Source organism: Strigops habroptila, chromosome 4 (assembly GCF_004027225.2).
Source record: "Strigops habroptila isolate Jane chromosome 4, bStrHab1.2.pri, whole genome shotgun sequence".
In the NCBI taxonomy this organism is placed as follows: Eukaryota; Metazoa; Chordata; class Aves; order Psittaciformes; family Psittacidae; genus Strigops; species Strigops habroptila.
In genome coordinates, this window is record NC_046358.1 from 71,141,457 (window position 1) to 71,163,378 (window position 21,922).

Here is a 21,922-nt window from a genome sequence, read left to right on the forward strand (position 1 = left end):
GATTTTTTGTGTGTGTGTAAGTTTTTGGTTTGGGTTTTGTTTGGGGTTTTTTTGGTTTGGGGTTTTTGTGGCATTATTATATTCCAGGATATGACTCCCACTGGATCCCACTGAGGCCTACACTGCTAGGATAAGGAAGGAGGAAAACAAAGGGTTTTTTACAGAACTTACCGAGAACTTGTTCTTCGTCATGTCATCTCACTGTTGGAGAGCAGCTGGTAGGGTTTTTGGTACCGAATGATATTTTCATCAAAGAAATAAAATGTTTTTTCATGTGCATACTGAAAGATAATTCTACTTTTGCATTGAAGTGCTCTGATTTCTGCTTTATATCACTCCTCTTTAATCAGAAGTAGAAAATCCTATGTGGTCTGATTCCAAAAGGCTAAAAGCAGGCACAGACAGAACAGGTTTGTTTTTGTTATGCTCTCATTAATCCACACTCTATGAAATGTTTGTGTTGGCACTGAAGTTAGGGTAGCATGGGATAAATATGGAAGCACATCAGTTTAAGGTAGGATATTGTTATGCCTGTGTACACCTGATACACCTTTGTGTAACTACATGCTGAACACCAGAGATGGTGTGTTAGCCCAGTGAAAACTGTCCAGTCTGTTGGGTCTTTGAACATAGTAGACATTTCCCAACGGAGATGGACTAGAATACCAGTGAAATGGAATCTGTGGCAACCATAACCATTGTCAATGACACTGAGAAGTCTTGGTAATGTACAAGCCATAAGAGAAAACAAGTCAAAATAGAAAAAGAAATGTTTGGGATAGTTTTTTTTAAATACCTTGTTAAAAAAAAAAAAAAAATTATGCTGCTCCTGCCATCAACTGGGTCAAGGCAATTTCCCTGTTACTCATGGAGTCACATCGCTAATTGCTGTTAGTCCATTTTCATACTGTCACTTATACTGCATTTGTTTACTGACTCTTCCGGTCCATAAGTCACACCTATTAGAACGTTTTAATAGTGTTCAACAGCTGTTTAGTGCAACTTCCAGTTGAACAGTATCCCATCCAGCATACCATTGCATATGACAATGAAAACAGTATCCAGAGGAGCAACGTGAATTACAGTTCATGTTTGTTCTTCAGGAGACCAACTGATGCAATGTCTTAGTGTACTTGATGTTGGATTAGTGCAGTTGATACGTTTTTCTCTGAAGGAAGGAAAGTAATCTTAAAACCAATGAAAAATCAAGTGAGACTGACATGTTCAGACTACAGCTGCTTCTACCAGAAAGTAGTCAAAGATGTGAAAGTGACAAAATCTATATGAAGTAAGAAATGCAAGTTAGGAGTTCTGTTTCCTACAAGTTGTAGTAAGAGTTCAAAGGAGAACATCTAGTGAAATTGGGATGGAAGGGGGAGAAACCTGATAGAAGGAAATACTTTTATTGAAGGGGATTTAGGTTGTCCAGTTAAGTGCCCTGGCATATGGCCAAGAAAATATACTAATAACAGATTGGAAGTTGATACAGATTACAATGATAATGATTTATTTTTTAAATGAGATTTTAAATTCCCTTTAAGTTTTCAAATAAATCTTATGTGGCAGTGCAGACCTGTCATATTTGTTTCTTGTAGTGTTCCTTTTCATTTATCTGAAGCATTTGGTGACTGGTAAAAGTCATATATGACAAATTGCATTTTCCTTCTCACTGATGAATTCTTTCTTTTTGGCAACTGGACCTGTGCAGGGGTGGGGAGAAGCATTTGCTTTTCAAATATACTTTCTCAAACAAGGTTGCATGCGCTCAATGGTTGCTTTAATTAAGCTGATTTTAAATCTGAAGAATAGATTAATATAATTGAGACACATAGTTGTACTGAGGAACATTCTCACAGCATAACAATATTATGGGCAAAATTGTTAATTGTAAAAGCCTCATTTCTCAGTGTCCACGATCCTATATATGCAGGAAGATGACAGAGTATATTAATCCAAAATGTTTAAATGTTGATGGAAAGTGCTAGAATGGTCTGAAGTATGGTTAATGTAAGTCAAGTTACCCACTTTCCTGTGAGCAGGTGAAAGTAGTGATTTTGAGAGCAATGTAATAGTACATTTACTGCTGACTAAACAGCTGCAAACCTGTATTTTTGTAGTAACAGAAGAAGTCAGTTCCATTAATGCTTTCTATTTAGTAAGAGCAGTTATTTTTACTGACAAATGAGAAAGCATTGACCACCTACCTGGTCAAATTTATATACTCTGCATTTAGCTGTTAGGAAAGTCAGTAGTAATGATGGTAAGTATAGAAGTAATAGGGTGTCTTGGTATCTAAGTGAAGTCCTATAAAATTAGGATCCTGCTGCAGTAAGCTTGTGACAATTAAGCTATATATTTACTGCCCCACTGAATTAATGAACTAATAAAGAATGGTGAAAATTATTTTCTCATTGTTAGAGATGGCAGGGTGATCTGCTCAGGGTGTTATATGATGGCTGTAGCAGAGCTGAGGAACTGCACCTTGGTGTTCTGCAACCAAGCATAAGTCCCAGACTGGGTTCTTCTGTGACACTGACTCCTGGAGAAAAATAAAGAAAACACATGCCTGATAGACTGGGAAGGTATCAGAATAACCAGAACTGAAGAGCTGCTTCCCAGCAGTAAGCCAGCTACCTGGCTTTACTTGATTGCTGTACTTGGCAAATATGGGACAGAGTCTTGGGCGACATGGTCTAGGGTGAGGTGTCCCTGCCAATGGCACGGGGCTTGGAACTAGGTGATCTTAAGGTCCTGTCCAACCCAAACCACTCTATGATTCTATGTCCCAAAGTTACACCACATTTTCTTGAATACTGGACTGGGACACAGGGTTGGCCTGGAATACATCCCTTAGAAGTGTAAGTTCCTCCAGGTACTGGATGTCCATGTAGTACACAATCAACTTCTTTTATCATCATTGTCTTCGTAGAAGAAGCAAAACAGCCTTACTTATTGAAGTATTTGTTTGGAAACATGCAGTGCCTTTGTTCCTATTTTTAGAGGCTTGGCTGACTTTCTTCTTTTTCATGTCCTTCCATCTTCTCTTAGTTCCTTTTCACAACCAGTGCTTCCTGTTTACAGATGTTTTCTTCAGCTCATGTTGTTGGGAATGTTGTTCCAAAAACTGTGACAGTTACAAAACATAGTTTGGAGAGAAAAGCTCCATGTGGAAGATCAGAAAACATTCCGCTAAGCTGTTTTATAGTACTTCCAATGTACTCGGTATTATCTCAAATCTATTTCTAGCATACAGAACAAATCCAACTTTGATTTAGGACCATAACAGCCTATAGTATAACTTGTCATGTCTTTGGTAATAGTAAGCCTATGACTAGCGTAATAAGTTCTGAGAGAATTTTGGGGACCATGTTTGTAGCATCGTCCTTTATATGCCCTTTGGCAGTGATGATATTCTGTCCATTCTGCAAAAATACCATGCTAGTGCGTAGCTGCCCATAACAGACAGTTGTGTGCTGGAAAGGTTGTTATTACATAAATGTTCTTGAAACCGGTTTACAGTTATAATGTATGCAGAGGAGCTAAATTACTCCTACGGGTTTCTTCTTTCATCTCTCTTTTTCTGGTTTTGTTCTGTTCCAGATTCTACCCTCTGCTCCTTAAGTATGATGGCTATAAGCACAAAGTCCATCCTGTGCATACAACCACCCAGGCAAATAACAAGATTTCAAGTATGTTCCTGGAGTACCATTTAGACTGATGCAATTCTGGTCAGTTTTATAACACAGAAATATACCATCTGTCTTTGAGCAAAGCCACAGACAGGAAGATTCTGGGGAAGGACCGTATAAATCATTTCTGGCTTGCTTAGCTCTTCAGGCTCAACAGGCATCTCTGCCTTCCAGAAGATTTCTTACACACAGTAAATCAAGTTCTACATTTCAGCACTTGCACCCAAAAAAAAGACCAGGGCCTGCTTCTTGTGGAACCTAGGGCTACTTTTTATATCTAGAGGAAAAGCAACTTAGCAATGCAACTCCTGCATTTCTGTAAAACAAAATTTGAAATCTCTAGTATTCCTCTGGAAGGATGTTTGACTTGGTTGCTTTTACATAGGTTACACCAACTTGGATTCTTGAAACGGCTGATATAATGACCAGCATGATGAGATAGAGTGACCTCTCAGCGAATTTGTGGGTGATACCAAATTGAGGGGAGTGGTTGATACACTGGAGGGCAGGGCTGCTACTCTGATGGACCCAGTCAGACTGGAAAAAGGAGCTGCTGGGGACCTCATGAAGTTCAGCAAAGGCAACTGCGAAGCCCTGCATCTGGATTGGCATAACCCTATGTGTTGGGACAGGTTGGGAACTGACTGCATAGAAAGCAGCTTTATAGAAAAGAAGCTGGGGGTCACGGTGCACAAGTTGAATGTGAGTCAACAGTGTGCTCTTGCAGCAAATGTGTCCAGCTGCATACTGGGCTGAGCACAACTGGTAGGTTTGGAAGGAAGCGATTCTTCCCTTCCATTTGACATTTGTGAGACAACATCTGGAGTTCTGAGTCTTGTTTTAAGAAGGGCATTGACATGCTAAGCAAGACTTGTGAAGGCCACCACACTGTTCAGAGAGCTGCAGTTGATGACATACAAAAAGCTGAGAGCACTGGATTTGCTCAGGTTTAAAGATGATGAGGGGAGGTCATACTGCTGACTACCCCTTCCTCATGGATCAGTGTAGAAAAGATGGAGTCAGATTCTTCCCAGAGGTGCACAAGAGGCGCCTGCTTTAATGGAACCTGCCTTGAGCAGAAAGTTGGACTGCAGACTTGCAGAAGTCCCTTACCACCTACATGATTCTCTGATTCTGTGATGTGATGTGATGGCAGGCAGCTTCCAACTAGCAGTTTCGCCCTGCCAGGGAAAGAGACTCCAACACTGCGTCTTCTTTTGCCTAAAGGTGTTCATGAAACTATGCCCTGCCGGCAGGGAAGGCAGCAGCCTGTTCTACTGCAGTAACAAATTCATTGATTATTTTTCCCATGTATCACCAACTAAGCTATGCAAATGTATTGGGGAAATCATCCGTACTGAATTCAAAGAGAGTTGAGACTTTGCCTACTTTATTATACAGCTTTGTCATAAACAGCAGCAGTGCCCTTTTCATAAAGAAATACTTTACTGTCAATCTGACTCACCGTTCTCAAATCTCATTTCTGTGCCTTTGTCCATATTGACCATTTCTGAATCTTCTTCCACTTCTATTTTTACTGAGATGGGGGGAAGCTGCAGAATTGTATGCAGTATTCAAGGTGAAGATAGAAGATGGATTTATAGAGACTGTGCAGACCACATTCTGCTAAGAGGGAAGGGACAGAAATGCATGTTATGATTTTGTGTAACTTTTCCTTTTAGTATGTCTACTGGCTCTTTGTTGTCTCTAAATGTTTTAAATTGCTTAAAAAGAAAATGCAGATTTTTCTTACCTGTTTAGTTGTTCACCTCTTATTGTTTTGTTCTGTAACACCCCATTTGTCTGGTCTACTTATCACAACCTTTCTGTTCATGATGTCTGCTTCCTCAGCTGTGAAGAGTTTAATGGCAACTGGACACTTGCCAGAGGATAAAACCCCTAAGTTATATGTCCATCAAAGGAAAAGTGAGTAGCCCTTGCCTATTCTGAGCTAATCAGCACAAGAACTACCTATCTTTAAACAGCTTAAATGCCATCAAGACTGCTTTGGGAACTGGGAAGTTCAATGTATTGTTGAGACACAAAAGAACCCTGGAAGTACTGAGGGATGGGGAACGTCTGGATTAGCTAGAGAATTTATCAGTAGGAAACAAGTGAAAACCAGAAATCTGGTGGTAGCTTAAGACATGTCAGATCAAAAAGGGTCTCAACAGTGCTGAAGAACCAAATATGTGTTACTTGTCAAGCAGGCTCTGGGTATCTTTCTTTTGCTATTGGACTGTCTCCCATCTTTATTTTTGCTTTGCAGTGTGGTTGGGATGAGCAGTAATTGAACCAGAGAACTGTCAGCACTAGCATCATGATTTGCCATACCTGAAATAAACAAGGTACTTCCAAATCAGCCAAAAGATGTAAGAGTAATTTGCTGAGGATTATGCATGTAAGTGCACAACATGCAGGGGGCAATGTTCAGTAAAATGTTTGCTTAGCTGCTATTGTTTAGCCACTAGCTCCTGTTTTGATTTCCAGTGAGAAGCGAGGACTCTCATCTCAATACAAGGTAAGAGTTTAAATGCACTCTCAAATCTGGGCTGTCATGACAAACATATTATTAAGTTTTCTATGTAGGCCTATTTTCCACCACATTTAGAAAACACGAATGCCATGGGTATTATATTATATAAACAATTTAGAACAACTTATATATCCTGTAATTATAAAGACTTAAGCTTATGCTTCTTTGCAGTATCAACTACTGGCTTAAGAATACTTCTTCCTAAAACTAAGAAGGAGTTTATGATTCTATAGGCTTTGTATTTCCTTAAAAGTGATCAGTTACAGACAAGAAAAGACATGGTCAGGACATTTACAACAGAAGACTTGCAGACTCATTGTCAGAAAAAGCTAAGAAAACAGTTGAGTCTGAAGGTAGGTGCTTTAGTGAAGTCCCAGTACCTTGTAAATATGGCAGTGTTCAGGCAAGATAATGCTGCTTAACTTGCAGAGTTCACTGAATCTTCAAAAACGTATATATGGAAATTATGCCGTATATGCGGCATAATTTCCATTGTACACATTGAAAACTAGGACACCAGTGGGTTTGGCAGTTTTAAGCCTTGGTTGTTCTTTTTGGTTTCATTTTAATACAAGATGCCCTGATCCAAATACATAAATTGCTTCCTTGGTTTAAAATAAAACAAATTCCTAATGATGATGCTTTATTTACTGAATTACACAGAGTCAAAAAACTCTTGTCTACAGGTCCTGTAATTAATAAAGTTCATACCATCCTTAACACATAGAGGGGCTGTATGCTTTAGAATAACGTATATGAAGAAATTTGTTCCTACGTATAAAGGAGAGAAAGTTCTAACTGCACATGAGCTGCCATCACAAAATTAATACATCCAATGCCATGAACTGCCCCATTTGTACAACAGCGATGGAACTGTCATTCTCTTTGCATTTACTGTACAGAATCAGGGAATTTGCTATGCTGTGTGGAATAGGCCTTGCTAACTGGCATCAGGATATGCAAGATAGCAAGAAAAAGCAGGAGCAAGGAATCAGTCATAATAAAGTTTTAAAAATAATAGTTTTCTCTTCAACTGTTAGGATTGTGAATCTTGCTAAATGGATTTAAATTCTTTAAAGCACTAAAGCACTTACCTAAAATACATATAGCATCAAATCACAGATGATCTCAAGAACCAGCAGTTGAAAGGTGACAAGGAAAAAAGCAGTCCATTCCTCTGAGGCCTTCTTTGGTAAGTTCCTAGTTTCAAATTTACATTATAGCTTTCACTGACTTGCTTTTCACATTTCGCAGAAGTCAAACAGCCATTTTTCCATGATCATGAAACTCTTTCAGATGGCAAGTACTAAATATATTTTCCCCTTTTACAGTGTAAATTAGCACATTTTAATTGTCTCAGTTACTTCACCACGGGTATTTTCATTTAAATGATGTAGAATGGTAAAAATTTTGTCTAGCTTTGTTTTGTGACAATGGCACCCCAAAAACCAGGAATAATATGGGGCTGCATATAAAATTTGATGCTGATAATATCAGATTATCTTTTAAAATAAACAGCTTGTGCATACTTGACATTTTTGCTTTACAGAGCAAAACAGTACTGCATACACACAGTATTGTGAATTTTACATGTGGGCTGCAAGTAAGATCTGCATACTTAATGGCAACTTGATACTGCTGTGAGAATCCTAACCTTTTCATTTCCTAATTCTGATTGGAATTCTTCAATGCCACATTAATGTTTTAATGTTGCTCTAGTTATTTCCTCTGTCAGAAAGAATAAACCCTTATTACGTTATACTCGATGTAATCCCTAGGAAGGATTTGCCAGGAACAGATAATCTTTGCTTGTGCGCAGGTCTTATTTAGAATGGAGGGTCAAGGGGAGGCATACCCAAACTTAATTACATAAGCAATTCTAATTAATATTAATTCTGTAAAACACTATACTGAATTTTACTTTAGATTGGTTTGTTCTGAGAGCCACCAAACAAAATACCTGTATAATATTTATTTTAAAAAACAAAAGTCACTACTGTACGTCACTCTTTCAAATCCATGGATGTTCAAGGATAACTGTGTGTTGAGATGCTGCTGGAGGTTCATTTTCTTCACCTCCAGCCAAGTAGTATTTTTCCTTTGTTACTTTTTGTTTAAGCAACAGTTTGCCTATGGATGTGTGCAAATGTGTTTTGCATATGCATACGATGAAGTAGAATTAAAATGTAAAGCAAAGCAGTTAATTCTCTGCAACGATTTCATCTTGATCCTAAGGAAGGGAATGCATCTTCCTCCAGACAGAAAGCAAGCACTAAATAATATAAGCACTAAACACTTTTTTTTTCATATAAAAAAAGAAGCATTTTGTGCTATTGCACATATATTGCATCCCCCTTCAATTTTCTGTAATCTGCATATTTAGATGATTACCCCACAACTGGAAGGACTGGAATTAGGTGGGTCCTTTTATGATCATTATGACTGCAGGGTGAAGGAAGAGGAGGAGCTGAAGCAGTTCTCATTTTACTTGAAATACTGGACTTATGGATCCCTGTGTGATGAACCCTGAGCAGCTACTAATCCCTTATGAGAAAGGGTCACCATTGAAACAAGTGTAACTGCTTGATGGTAGGCTGCTTCTTTCCAGAGGTTTTTGGTCTTCGGAATTTGCTTTTCATCACTTTGGTTTGGCCTCTGCCCATCATCTTTTCTTCTTCAGCTTCTTAACTCGTCATTTTTTCAGAGTTGAAGGTCAGATCATTCCATCTGACTTGTAAGCCACAGGCCCTGAAATTTCTTGTACCAGCCCAAGTAATTTCTCTTTGAGCAAGGCATATTTTCTATCTACTTAAAGCATGTAATTAAATTTGGAGTCACACAATTTAGAAGATAAGGAACTTCCTGTCTGTTAACAGAAGAATGTCTTGTAAGGGGCTGTGGGCTGGACAAAAGTTGAATCAAGACTAGGCACCAAGCAGTAGAGATGGGACAGCCTCGTTAGGGGAGAGTTTATTTAAAACCAATTGACTTACAGTAAGATGGGCCTATGCACATTTGAAGTGAATCATTTTTTATAGTAAAAATAAAATTTAATAAGGACTTTGTTTTCTGAGCAAGAAAAAGGTGGTTAGTCATTAAAATATTCGTAGAGATAATAATTTGGGAGCTTTGAGTAAAGGGAGGAATAGTAATTGTTTCAATTTCTAAAATGTTTTCAACTGACAGCTAGAGAAACTTTAGCTTTACTAAAATTTAGAAATTTTAGTAACCAATATTTACTATAGGTTAGGTTCAGCTAAACCAGTAACAAAGAAAAAATATAAAACTATTTAATACCTGACATTCAGCAGTTTGCAGAATGCCATTCTTCTGTAAACAAATAATCACTGTGACAGCTGCTAAGTTTAAAAAAACTGGAAGCTCCATTTCCACAAGTTTAAATAAATGAGACCCAGGATCACCCGAAGCCTCTACACAAAGTCAGTGGCAAGGTGGACATACAGACTTGGAAAAGCCCAGCTGCTCGTCTTCTTTTCTGTGGTTTTAAGTGTGCTAGTTGCTGCTTATTCTATCAAGGACAATGCTGCTGTACTTTTAAAGAAAGGCTGACATGCCCAAAACTATATGGGCACAGAAAAACCTCAGAAAGGCAGGCAACATTTCCTTTTAAAATAGCTTCTGACAATGACTTAGTATAATTATACATTCTCCAGACTGAGGTTTGGAAGACTGTTAACTCCCCTGTCAATTTAAAACCTCCTTTTGTATACAGCCAGTGGGTGGGGTGCCACATTTTAGAGTACAGCATCCAAGTTAAAAACTCAACCATCTAAGGTTGCTTTTGAGTCTTACAGCATATCAGCTCAAAACTCAAATTTTGTGGAAGCACAAGTGATTAGAAACACAAAAACGGATTTAGAAAACATATTAAAAGAGCATGAAATGAATGAAAAGCTGATTAGTGCACAGGTATGAGAAACAGCAGGACTCTGCCTGTTGCAGCAACTTCTATGTTAATGGCAGTGTAATCCTGTTGCAGTTGTAGTTGTTTCCTAAAAACATTCCTCCATTACTTCATGTATCCTATATCCTGCCTTGTAATATCCATGTGGACAAAAATCATTGTGAAAGGTCTTACTGCTCTATCAGTGCCTTTATTTGTAATGGCCACTGTAAACTGGATTCATCTGGATTCTCTTCCATACTTCAGAATCAGAACTCTGTGAAACTAAGTGTTAGTCCACTGTCATGGAACTCTGAAAATCACTTCTGAAACTGTATATATTTAAAGGAGTAATTTATATATACCTAGATGCTGACAATACAGCTCACACTGCAGTTATGTCAGTGCCACTACATTATGCAGTGGCAGCACAGTAGCTCACACTTGTTCCCCACAGTTCTTAAGCAGTGTGCATACTGGGGAATACTGGCTTTTTCAGATAAGAAGAAAATGTGCTAGTCTTATTTTTCCAGATATTAATTTCTTCAGAATAATTCCCTGTGGAATCACTAATTTCTGATTGTGTTTTTTATATAGCAACTTCAGTGGTAAATCAATTAAATCCCCGAGGTTTTACAGTTTTAGAGTCATACCAACTTGAATACCAAGATGCTGAACAGAGGGATGCAAGGTATGATCCCCAAGGAAGAAAATACTTTCTTGGGGTGTCTATAGCAGCATTCATAGAATGGTTTGGGTTGGAAGGGACCTTAAAGCTCATTCAGTTCCAACCCCCTGCCATGGGCAGGGACACCTTCCACTAGACCAGGTTGCTCCAAGCCCCATGCAAAGCATTCTCATGCTTTTCTGCTCTACTTCTACGATTTCCTGAAAATGTGCTAGTTTAAAATATTTCTCTTTTGATAGAATCTCAGTTATGAAGTATTGTTTGTTTGTTTTTTCTATTTTGAAACAAAGATTCTGCTTTTCCATAAAAGAGAGAAAAGACAACATACAATTTTCTAATATCTAAGTTAAGTTTGACACATTTTTAAAGTTTCAGTTGCTGGCTAGATCACTAGTGACATGACTGTTGATGAGAACTGATGTACACATTGCCAAAACACTCCTGTACCTATTTATAATTCTTAATACACAGCAGCATTACTGATCAGTAATTTCTGCAGCTTAGAAAAAAATGCTGTCTGTATTTATCCTTTTTCTATTTTGAAACAGTTTGTTGCTCAAGAAAAGTCAAGAATTGAAGATTGCCAGGGAGGAATAAAAGATGAATTCTACAAGCAAATTTAGTGGAAAAGTGTGTGTGTGCTGAGAGGGTGGGAAGACTCTTGTCTCTCCTGCCCTCTGAAAAAGTTGTATTTTGAATCCTGTATTTCAGTAACAGTTGTAAAGAAAACAGAAAAACCTGTCATCAGTTTGATGCTCAGCAGTATAAAACCAGAAATAAGCTAGATTGAATAAACCAGCTAGCTTCAGTCTCCTTTGGCTTTCTGTCAAGAGAACCTAAACAAGTCTGGCCACTCCTTATTTAAGGTTTTACTCAAATTCAGTCAGAGTTTTTCAGTGTATATATAAAATTGTCAGGTTTGTAATGTGGCTTTTGTTTCACTACGTTTTAGGAGGCAGATTATTAAAATGGTTTTGGTGTTCATGTTCTCTAACATGAAGTAGAATGATAAAAAGCAAAAAGTAAACACTACTGTGAAAGCTTGAAACTCCATTTCCTTGTGGTGTGTCAGACGTAAGCCTGAAGAATTCCTTAAGTACGTTTTTATACTCAGTCAGCTTGAAAATACTTCGCTATTTTTACTAGTGCTTATAAACCTGAGCTTTGGATGACTGTTTGACCGTTTGGAATAAGGATGACAGTTAAGATCAGCTGATGAATAACTGCTTATACCATTTGCAGGAATTAAGGTATTGGTCTATAACTGAGCATTGTAGTGGCTGATTATGTGAAGGGCCTGAACTTCCTCCGCAGTATACGGAGAGAGTTAAGAATTCTTAAGAGCCAACATGATGATTGGGGACTTTCTATTTTAGCCACATGGATATGATTAAGCACAGCAGAGAGGTGTAACATTTAGCTATTTTGACCTAAGACTGCAGGGAAGCAGACACAGTGCCAATGTGTTAATAGCTTTCACGATAGAAGAGCTGCAGTTTAGAGGCTTTGAAGATATTTAACCTACTTAGCATTCCTACAAAAAGGATAATCTAATTGTCAGCTTAAAGAGGTTTGTAAGCAACTACTGCTTCTACTCCTTTTGTTGAAATCGTGAAAAGAATTAGAGTGTCCCTTACTCAGTGACAGAGAAAGAGCCATACACCAGTGACATTATCTTGTGATTAGGATACCTGACTGCAAAAAGAGAAAATCTGGCTTGATCCCTGCTTGTTTATGCAAAGGTCTCTTGCAAAACTTTCTTCAACTCCTGCTACGATCAGTCTATCTGGCAAAGTGTTAGCATTTTAGTCTGGCTCAGAAGTGAGCCGTGTACTGTGCTTTTTATAGAGTTGTCTCAGAGCATGTGACCTGGATTCCTTTTGGGTAAAATGAGACAGGAGAGGTATTTCTCACTTCTGCCCATGTTATTTGCTAAAGCACCATTCTTTAACTGAATTAGATTATAAACCACCGTTTTCCCCTCTCCATCTTCTTTTATGGGCAGATTTAAACCTCATACATAACCTGCGATAGAAAGGAGATCAATTAACTTTACCCATATTCCATCTTTTCAGTTATGCTAGAATTCTCCAGCATTAAATGTCTGTTGTAGTTAACCTCTAAATACAAAACCAAGCAAATAAGAACAGGACTACTGAGTTGAAAAATCAAGATACTGCATCTAACAAAAACGTATTGCTGTAAAGTACAGCTACAACAAACATTATATGTTGAATAAAACACTTCCTGAGATTCATGCTAACAGTGGATGCAGTGACATTCTCTGTCTTCCAAGGCAGTAATCAGACACACCTTATATCGTTAAATTCATCAGTGCAGCCATAGTTACAGGAAAGAAAATGACAAAATTAAGACCTGATGTAAACAGCTGAAGCTCATGATAATGGGTTAGCTAGTTCCAACTGTGATGTAAAGATGATATTACCAAATAGGTCAGATAATAGGTGTAGTTTTCTTCGTCTTAATCTCCAATGCCTGTTTATAAGGTACAAATAAGACAACAGATAGAGAAAATCAAACAGAATAAAATAATCCAATAAATTAAGTGGGCATAGATTGCTACATTTAAACAGTCTTTTAACCACAACCAATAATAAGAAAAAGAGTATTTCTAAAGGGTAGGAAAAAAATCCGATACTCTTTTATTTAGGGAAACTGTAAAGACTAACATAGTGTTAACAATTGGAACCTTCTCTCAAAGAAGAGGGTTGACAAATGAGTACCTTCATGATGTGCTTTCCTTGAAGCTCTGAAGCATCTTGCTATGTATAAATCATTATCTAATTTTTCAGGATATGTTCTGCACTCTCAGGAAGTGTCCTTGCTTAGCTCACTGGACATGAAGTGAGGTGGCTGTGAAAACTGCCCACAGAACTTCTGACTGCTCATTACCCTGGCCAAAATTACCTATCATCACCTGGAATAGACCAGATATCATTAAATCAAGAATTGAAGCAATGTATGTTATGATTCCTAACGAAATAACAGCCTTTGTGTCCAGACAGATACATTTGTCTGATTGTAAGAAATTTTGCAAGTGTGACTCCATTAAGAAAATGGTAAAACGCTTTAAAAGATTTACAGATCTTAGGGGTATGCAGTGTCAAGGCTCAGTAAGCTGAAAAATGAAAGTTAAGCTAACAGAGCAGAACTTTTATTGGTATCAGTCATTCAAATTTATTTACTCTTTAGTGTTTCTCATCTGAATTAATAAAAAATGCCCTACATCTTCTATTTAATTTTTAAATCACATTTTCAAAGCTTTCTGCATGGCTCTGCAAATGAATCTTGAATTTTCTAGTCCAGCAACAGATTTTATTTGCATGTTTTTACATAGTTTGGACAGCTAACACTTAAGAATGGTATCTTAGCTAAGCACCTTGATTGTAATGATTAAAAATTTCACTGCTGCATTTCTGGGACAATGTGTTTGAAGAGTGGGTTTGGGTAGTTGCTCTAGGGGCACTTGCAGGTATGGCTCCACGTGGTTCCAGTTTTGCCGCTCCTCCTATTGAAATGTGTGTGACAATATCAGGAGACAGCCTAAACCACTGACAGCCTGACAAGCATGTCTTTTTTTTCTTTACTTTTTCTTTCCACTGCTGAAGTGAGGTGATGCATTTTGATTTGTTTCCAAGCATACTGAGAGGTAACTTAGATACCTTAGGGAGTAAAGCTAGCTAGGGAAAAAAACCCAAACCCTACATCCATCTCCCAACTGCCCATTCTAACCCTTACTGCTCTTAAGAGGAAGTTGAAAGCAGAGTGTGGCGCTTTATTTAATATTTTTGGCTAACAGATCTCTTAACAGGTCACCCATTTTAAAAAATGGTTATCTTTTCTGTTCACATCCTCATTACACCAGTCATTCATAACTTTGGCACTCTGCCATACATTTTACTCATGATTATCCTTTGAGGCCATTCAGAGGCTTTGAAGCTAATGTTCATGATGGTGGCTGGCAGTAACAAATTTCAACCAGCCACGCTTAATCATAGAATCATAATCATAGAATGACAGACTGGTTTGGTTTGCATTGGAAGGGACCTTAAAGCTCATCCAGTTCCAACCTCTTGCCACGGGCAGGGACACCTTCCACTAGAGCAGGTTGCTCCAAGCCCCTGTGTCCAACCTGGCCTTGAACACTGCCAGGGAGGGGGCAGCCACAGCTTCCCTGGGCAACCTGTGCCAGCGCCTCAGCACCCTCACAGGGAAGAACTTCTGCCTAAGAGCTCATCTCAATCTCCCCTCTGTCAGTTTAAAAACATTACCCCCTGTGCTATCCGTATATGCCCTTGTAAAAAGTCCCTCTCCAGCTTTCTTGTAGCCCCTTTAGGCACTGGCAGCTGCTCTAAGGTCCCCCCGGAGCCTTCTCTTCTCCAGGCTGAACAAGCCCAGCTCTCTCAGCTTGTCTCCAGAGCAGAGCTGCTCCAGCCTTTGGAGCATCTTCGTGGCCTCCTCCGGACTCTCTCCCAACGATAATACATTTGTTTTCTGTGTGCTAAAATATTGAAATGGCTTGACATTAAAAAAAAAATAAAATAAAAAATTCAAGAAGTCCTTTCTAATTTTGAACCTTTAAATCTAAAAGAATTGGTTCCTACTTTTTGTGGATTCAGTTCAGACATAAGTCTGTAGCTACCTGCCAGGATTCAGCTCCTACAACCTGGCCAGCACCCCAGGACGCACTGGAGTGGGGCTTATGCCCTCTGCTGGTCTACTGGATCCTGACTCGGCTGCTGTGGAAGGTAGAATTCATCTTGGATTTAGTAAAACAATCTGGAAGCGATGTCGAGGAATTATGGAATGCTCTTTATTGACTTTTAACTTTTGCCTCAAATTACGACTGAGACATTGAAACAAAACCAAGATACTCTCTACTGTATACTCATTTCTTTAATGTAAAGGTTATCATTGATGGATTTCTACACTAACTCCTATGCAAAACCCCATAGGTATTTCACTAGCTTAAACAATTTCCAACAATGTTCCAACAAGCAAGAAATCTTAATTTAAAAAATGCTAAGTAGTTTCCTAATCTGTATAGCTAACCTCAGGCTCATGCCATAAAAGTTACAGTTTAACTTGCCTTGTAGCTGTTCTCTAAATACTCTGCTGCCCCTCCACCACCATCAATTTCTTAGTGACGCAGAAATGACTTCTCTGCTAGAGCTTTACACTGTATGCAAAAAGTAAATTAACTATATCTGAAACATGGTTGTTAAGAGCACCAAGTCACAAACACAACTTTGCAACATGCTGTTTGTGTGGGAAGATATTGTTATGCTGTCTAGCTTGAGTCTAAGGGGAACTAAATAATATGAAGAATAAACAAACAAGTAAAAAACCTCACAAAACCCCTCTTTATTTCTACAGAGATAAGCGTGGTCCTGTATATTCTGTTCTTGCATGGCTTTCAAAAAAGAGTATACACTGATGTAGTTGCTGTTTAAAAAGAAAACAAACAAAAAACCACCACAAAAACCACAACAAAATATAATCTGTTTTCAATGGTCAAGCCCATAATTTGACCAGTAACTGCTGGAAATGTCAATGTACAATTTGATCAGCAATTAAAAAGGAAAAGCTTTTACTGTTTCAAAAATGCAGTGAGTTATGGGTTTCAACAGCATGGTATGCACATGACAGAACAGATAAAATACCACAGAGAGCATAATTTGCATGCAATACTCAATGTTTTATTGTGGAGATCTGTAGAATCCACCACTACCAACAAAAAAGCCTAATATTGGTAAACCAAAACCTAATACTGGCAATACCTTTGGTGGGAATCCTTCTTCATATGCAGGCCAGCTACAAAAATGTGCTATAGGTCTTCCTGTTTTATTCGCAGCAGTGCTTGTTCATCTCTGGCTATCCTAAGCAAAAGAGGGGTGTCAAGTAGTGGCAGAAAATACAGTAATAGTGCGAGACCCCAGAAAAACAAGCAAAACCCCCACCAACTGCATACTGACTTTTAGAATGGATTGCATTAGACTATATTTAATCTACACATGATTATTTAAAATAGAGGGCATTATTTTGCTCATGTCACTTGTCTTTAGAAGGGAATTTTATGTAATCATTCATAATCTAATTTAATTCAGTTTAATTCTGCAGGTTTCTCTTCTTCATATTCATATAACATGGCTTAACTTAGTTCAGGTCAATACTCCTGAGCATGCCTTCATCAAAAGAGTTCTGTATTTCATACTTTCGTTTTGTATAAAGCTCTATCTTGGTGAAGAATACTTATATAGAACTTACCTATATACTCTTTACTGTTAACTATTTCCTTGGGTAGTAGCTAAAACATATATTCACGTCCAACCAAAACTGTTTATACAGATGTTAGATAAATATATTTTTTAAATGTTCTGTTTAATTATTCAGGGAGATTTTTTTTTTTTTTGCTTCCCAAAATATATGTGGAGTTGGAATGACCATATATTCCATATGTAGCTATATTCCATAACCACTGTTTAAGGAAAGAGAGTGATGTCATCACACACACATACATATATATAAATGATAGAATTCTGAGTCTGGGAAAGAATCAAGGGCTTGATTCAAATTAAAAAAAAAAACAAAACCCAAAAAACAACAAAACAGCAACCCCCAGTTTTGAAGGGAATACATTCCTGGAATTATTTCTACACATAAATAACCTACTTACATCAGGAATTCCAGTGAACTGTAATCCTAATGTCATGTCAGAAAGCGTTGCATGATAAGGACTTCAGATGCTGCAGATAAAGGAATACACTGAAAAAATTTGCCTTCCACTATCATTCCCAGCTATGCAATCCTCCTGATCCATGAGTATGTAATTGACACGGGTTCCAAAGCAATTTACTTTATAACATTTGAATTATAAAAATCAGACTGGTTTTGTTTTCTTTCCTCTGCAAATTTTTTTTTTAGAGTTCAAGAGAAGTCCCTTTGCTTGTTTCATAAGCATTTCATAAGCTTATTGTGGAAAAAAATGTTTCAAAAGCTGGCCATGTTTTTTTAAAAGGCACCTGCATAAATGCTTTAATTTCCATTTTCTGTCAGTGACAACTCTGCCCTAGCTCAAAAGATCACTTTACTTAAACAAGGGAATTCACAAAAATTAACTCAAAAAACTACTCAACCATAAATTTTAAGGCATTATAATAATTTAAGATTAACAACAAGGAACACATCTACTTGTAAAGCAGTGGAAAGGATAGAATATGTATTTTCTTCTGTCTTCATAAGTACTTTTTAAAAAATCTGCGGTTTTGTGTTGTTCAGGCTGTAGCTTTGCTAAATCTAAAAAAACCACAAACAGAGCAAGCTTGGAAGATAAAATCAACCAGCGGAAAGCAACAAGGTCATACTGCAGTGACTGCATCTTGGAGAGCAGTTTGGGTGTTCTTGGAATGCGGGACTCAGTTCTTCACTTTAAACACTTCCTTGAATAACTAATGGGTTAAAAACTCTATTATCCTAAGAAATTTCAGCAAGGAAGAGAAAGTCATTATAAAATCACAACTATTATCATACACCTGAAGCTATTAAATATATAGAGAGTCACGATACAACAGTAAAAAGCATCAGGATGGAAAACACTTATTACTTAGTAACAGTGACAATCTGTAGAATAATCCATGTTCAATTTGCTTAATAGGGAAAACGGTTGCTCATGCCAACCTTCCATCTTCCCCTAGGCTAGCCTTAATCAACAAACCTATTGTTCTAGCCAAGGTGTTGAAATAGCAGCCATCAAGCATCTCTTTAGCATGTCAATCTCCTATTCTGCAAATGGGATAAACATCAATATGAATGTTTAGCGCTGTCCACAGGATAACATGTGTAATTACAACTGCAGTGCTTAACAAATAGTAAGTTTTAGTCCTTTGTAAGTGCCTAGTTAAATAAGATGATCTTGGTTTCTGCTGTTTTCATCTTGATACTTAATACTGCAACTTCTACCACTTCAAGTGCTGCGTAACACCTTCAATTAGGTTCGTCAGTCTTATAAAAGCAACTAAAACATATACTTCTCATTGACAATTCTACCACAGTGGCTAAAGTTTCATAGATAACCTCTTGTTCTTCAAAGCACAGAAAAGCTCCATAACTTCTAGTTATATCTAGTACATTAAGATTTTTCATTTAGTGTCAAATAATTAACCTAGTTTGTTTGTTCAAGATCATTAGTGCAAATAGTGATGAAACATCTGTCACCTTAAAACTGCTTTTAAGATGGCAGCAGGGTAATTCTCCAAGACAGCAACTGCAAGGTTTTCCAGCTGACTTTAGCCATATTCTGGCAGCATGCAGGGGTAATTCCTTCTTGATACAGAAATATGATGTCTCCAAATTCCCCTTAAAGGATATTTTAAGCTCTCTCACACATGGCAATGATGAAGTTCCATTTTTCATCTCAGTATAACTAGATCAGCAGCTGAAATGGTGAAAAAAGTAATCAGGTAAGTTTATGTAGGCTTCCACACACAATATTTTAAAATGAAAGGTAATGAGTTTATGTAACAGGATTCTCATCAGTTAACTCACAAGTTAGTTCAGAGTGGTTTAAGTGTAACTACTATCCTTTTCCTCTTGAGTAGTTAATTATTATATCAGGTAATTAATTTAAACAAGGAAGGAAGATGATTACTTGTTAGCCTCTTCCAATTTAATTTATATAAAAGCTAAATATATTCCTTTCACAAAAACTTACTTGGCCAGACATATTATCTCGCCACATTCTCAAGATGTTCTGCACACTTCGTACCTGTCATTGAAATCACAACTCTACAGCTCCCACTAAAGTTACTAAAGCTACTTTATAAGGTACACTTTGTTGTAACACCTGGAGTTTGTTCAATAACCTCTTAATTCTAACACAAAATTTACTTTGCTTTCTAAGTGTTTGATAGGTAGGGTATTCGTATAGACATTTTTAGTAATTTAACTTTACCTGATACAATTTTCAGGCTCACTTTTGCAGTCTGTAATTACATCTGAAACATTCCCAAAGTTGTTGGCCCATCAGTGGAGTCCTCAACAAGCCATCCTCCAAAAGAGAACAGTGTGCAGACAATCCTAACAGCACGCTTAGAAAAATAAGCAACATGATTTATGTAATACCTATAAATTAAAAGGATTAACAACTAGGATTAATATTTTCCTTGTGCTATCACCAGCTAAAAGATTTTACTTCAGCAATGATTTGCTGTTCTGGATGAGAATGATCATACTACTTGCTTTCTTAAGCTGCTCAGTGTTCAAACAATTGTAGTTTGGAATTGGATAAACCTTCTTACTATTTTTATGGTCCATTTCATAGTTTATGATCTATGGGTGTAATTCTTGTTCTATGCATAATTTTCTTTTTTACTTTTTGTTTCTCTCACCTCCCTTTTTTTGCTTACTGTTGCTGCAGTAAGCAAAAGCCAAATTTTGCACTGAGTCCTATCGCACTTTTACATTTCATTCTATAGACTTAAGCATTAATTATTTAACATCTGACTGCTCCCATGAAATTGTCACACTTAGTCTCAAGAATTGACATGACCGAGATTAACTGGAGGCAATCTGGCCTTTGGAGCTGAGAAAAGCTTCAAGTAGGAACTTCCAAGTTTATTCTTACAGTCCCTCCACAGTCATTAGACTGAAACAATGCATAATGCAGGTACACTTCACCAGGTCAAGGAACCTTCCGTGCATGACTTCACCTGATTACTAATTGGCTGTATTCCTTTTAGTCTCAATTAATGGCAGTATAATTTGTATACTATGTTTGTTAAAACTTGTAAAGTTTTTCTTTATACAGTTCTACCTTTATACAGACCACATCAGTGCCTCAAGTGTTTTCGGTTTGGTTTTTTTTTTGCACGTTATTTGTGGGGACATCCATACATGAGCCTAGTCAGCAGTGCTGCTCACACCGCAGCACTAATGCTACTGGAAAAAAAAACACAGTATCATTAGAATGTCAATTCTGTGCACTAGAAGAGAGAAACAGACCAGCTTCTCGCATGTCAGGGAGCATTCGGGATACCTGTAACTACAGCGCCCTGGCAGGGCATGGCGAGATGGGCAGGAGTCCTGCCTTCACTGGACACCGCTGCTGCTGAGGAAGGAACTACAAACAACACCCCTTAAGCCTCCTGCTCCCTCCTGGTTTATTATTTGGCAAAAGTTTTCACAACTTGGGACAAGAGGTAATGGCCTCAAGCTGAACGAGGGGAGGTTTATATTGGATATTAGGAACAATTTCTTCATTGAGAGGGTGGTCAGGCATTGGAACAGGCTGCCCAGGGCAGTGGTGGAGTCACCATTCCTGGAAGTGTTCACAAACCGTGTAGACGAGGCCCCCAGTGACACGGTTTAGTGGCGGCCTCGGCAGTGCTGGGGAACGGTTGGACTTGATGATCTTTTCCAACCTGGTTGATTCTGTGATTCTACGAACCGTGTTCTCTGAGCTCCAACGCAACGCAACACGCTCCCGGGTTCGTAAATACTCATCCCAGGCAAGCGACGCAGAACACTTCGGGTCACTCCGGTGCACGGGAATGGCAGGAGCTGCAGGGACGCTCTCAGAGCCGCCAGCTCCCTGCGCGCTCGCTCCAACGCGGCTGACGGCGCAGCAGCGCCCCAGACGCACCCCTGGAGCAGCAGCCGCACGCCGCCGGCTCTCCCGCGGCCCGCCCCAGCCAGACGAGGGCCGTTACCGGACGTCGCTACCTCAGGCGGCAGACGGCCGCAGCACACCAGGGCGGGAAGCGAGGAGCATGCGCCTGAACCCCTACGCCGGAGCGAAAAGGCGAGGGTGACATCACTGGGCGTGGGGACTCCCATAGGGCGCCGCGAGCGGGCTTCCCGCATCAGGCGGCTTCCGGGCGAGCCAATGGGGGCCCGGAAGGTGCGCGGCGCAGCGCACACAGCGCTATGGCGAGGCCTGGGGGGAGGGGCCCTAGGCAACCAGCCAATTAGCAGCAAACCGTTTACCCAGCTGCCACCAATCAGAAGTGCCAGTTTCCAAAACAAGGGTGACGAGCCAATGGGAAAGTCCTGCGCAGCCAGAGTTCAGCCAATCGAGTGCGGGCCAT

At 38.7% G+C, this 21,922-nt stretch overlaps 2 protein-coding genes and 1 long non-coding RNA gene across 6 annotated transcripts in view; 1 reads left to right on the top strand and 2 right to left on the bottom strand.

Annotated features, from left to right (window-relative positions):
* Positions 1-4,218, top strand: part of BFAR (bifunctional apoptosis regulator) — a 35,086-nt gene extending 30,868 nt beyond the window's left edge. Inside the window, exon 9 of the mRNA XM_030482360.1 lies at positions 3,601-4,218. The gene's annotated coding sequence lies outside the window, so the exon portion shown is untranslated. The remainder of the gene's footprint in view (positions 1-3,600) is intronic.
* Positions 1-21,749, bottom strand: part of PLA2G10 (phospholipase A2 group X) — a 36,121-nt gene extending 14,372 nt beyond the window's left edge. Inside the window, exons 1-4 of one of the 4 annotated variants that reach the window (XR_003990898.1) lie at positions 19,789-21,740; positions 19,053-19,272; positions 17,515-17,584; positions 15,560-16,717 (exon numbers count right to left, since the gene is read on the bottom strand). Coding sequence is in view for 1 of the 4 variants with exons in the window: in XM_030482362.1 (XP_030338222.1) it covers positions 19,807-19,924; positions 21,283-21,698 (534 nt within the window). In the remaining 3 variants the exon portion in view is untranslated. Of the gene's footprint in view, positions 14,347-15,559; positions 16,718-17,129; positions 19,273-19,788 lie in introns of those variants that run through there. The other 3 variants (XR_003990900.1, XR_003990899.1, XM_030482362.1) reach the window with 3 other exon arrangements.
* On the bottom strand, positions 8,566-16,343 carry LOC115606451. The gene is made up of 3 exons (XR_003990901.1): positions 16,330-16,343; positions 15,006-15,007; positions 8,566-9,431 (listed from the first exon to the last, which is right to left on the bottom strand). It is a non-coding gene; the product is annotated as an uncharacterized LOC115606451 (long non-coding RNA).
* Positions 21,750-21,922: the final 173 nt, after the last annotated feature.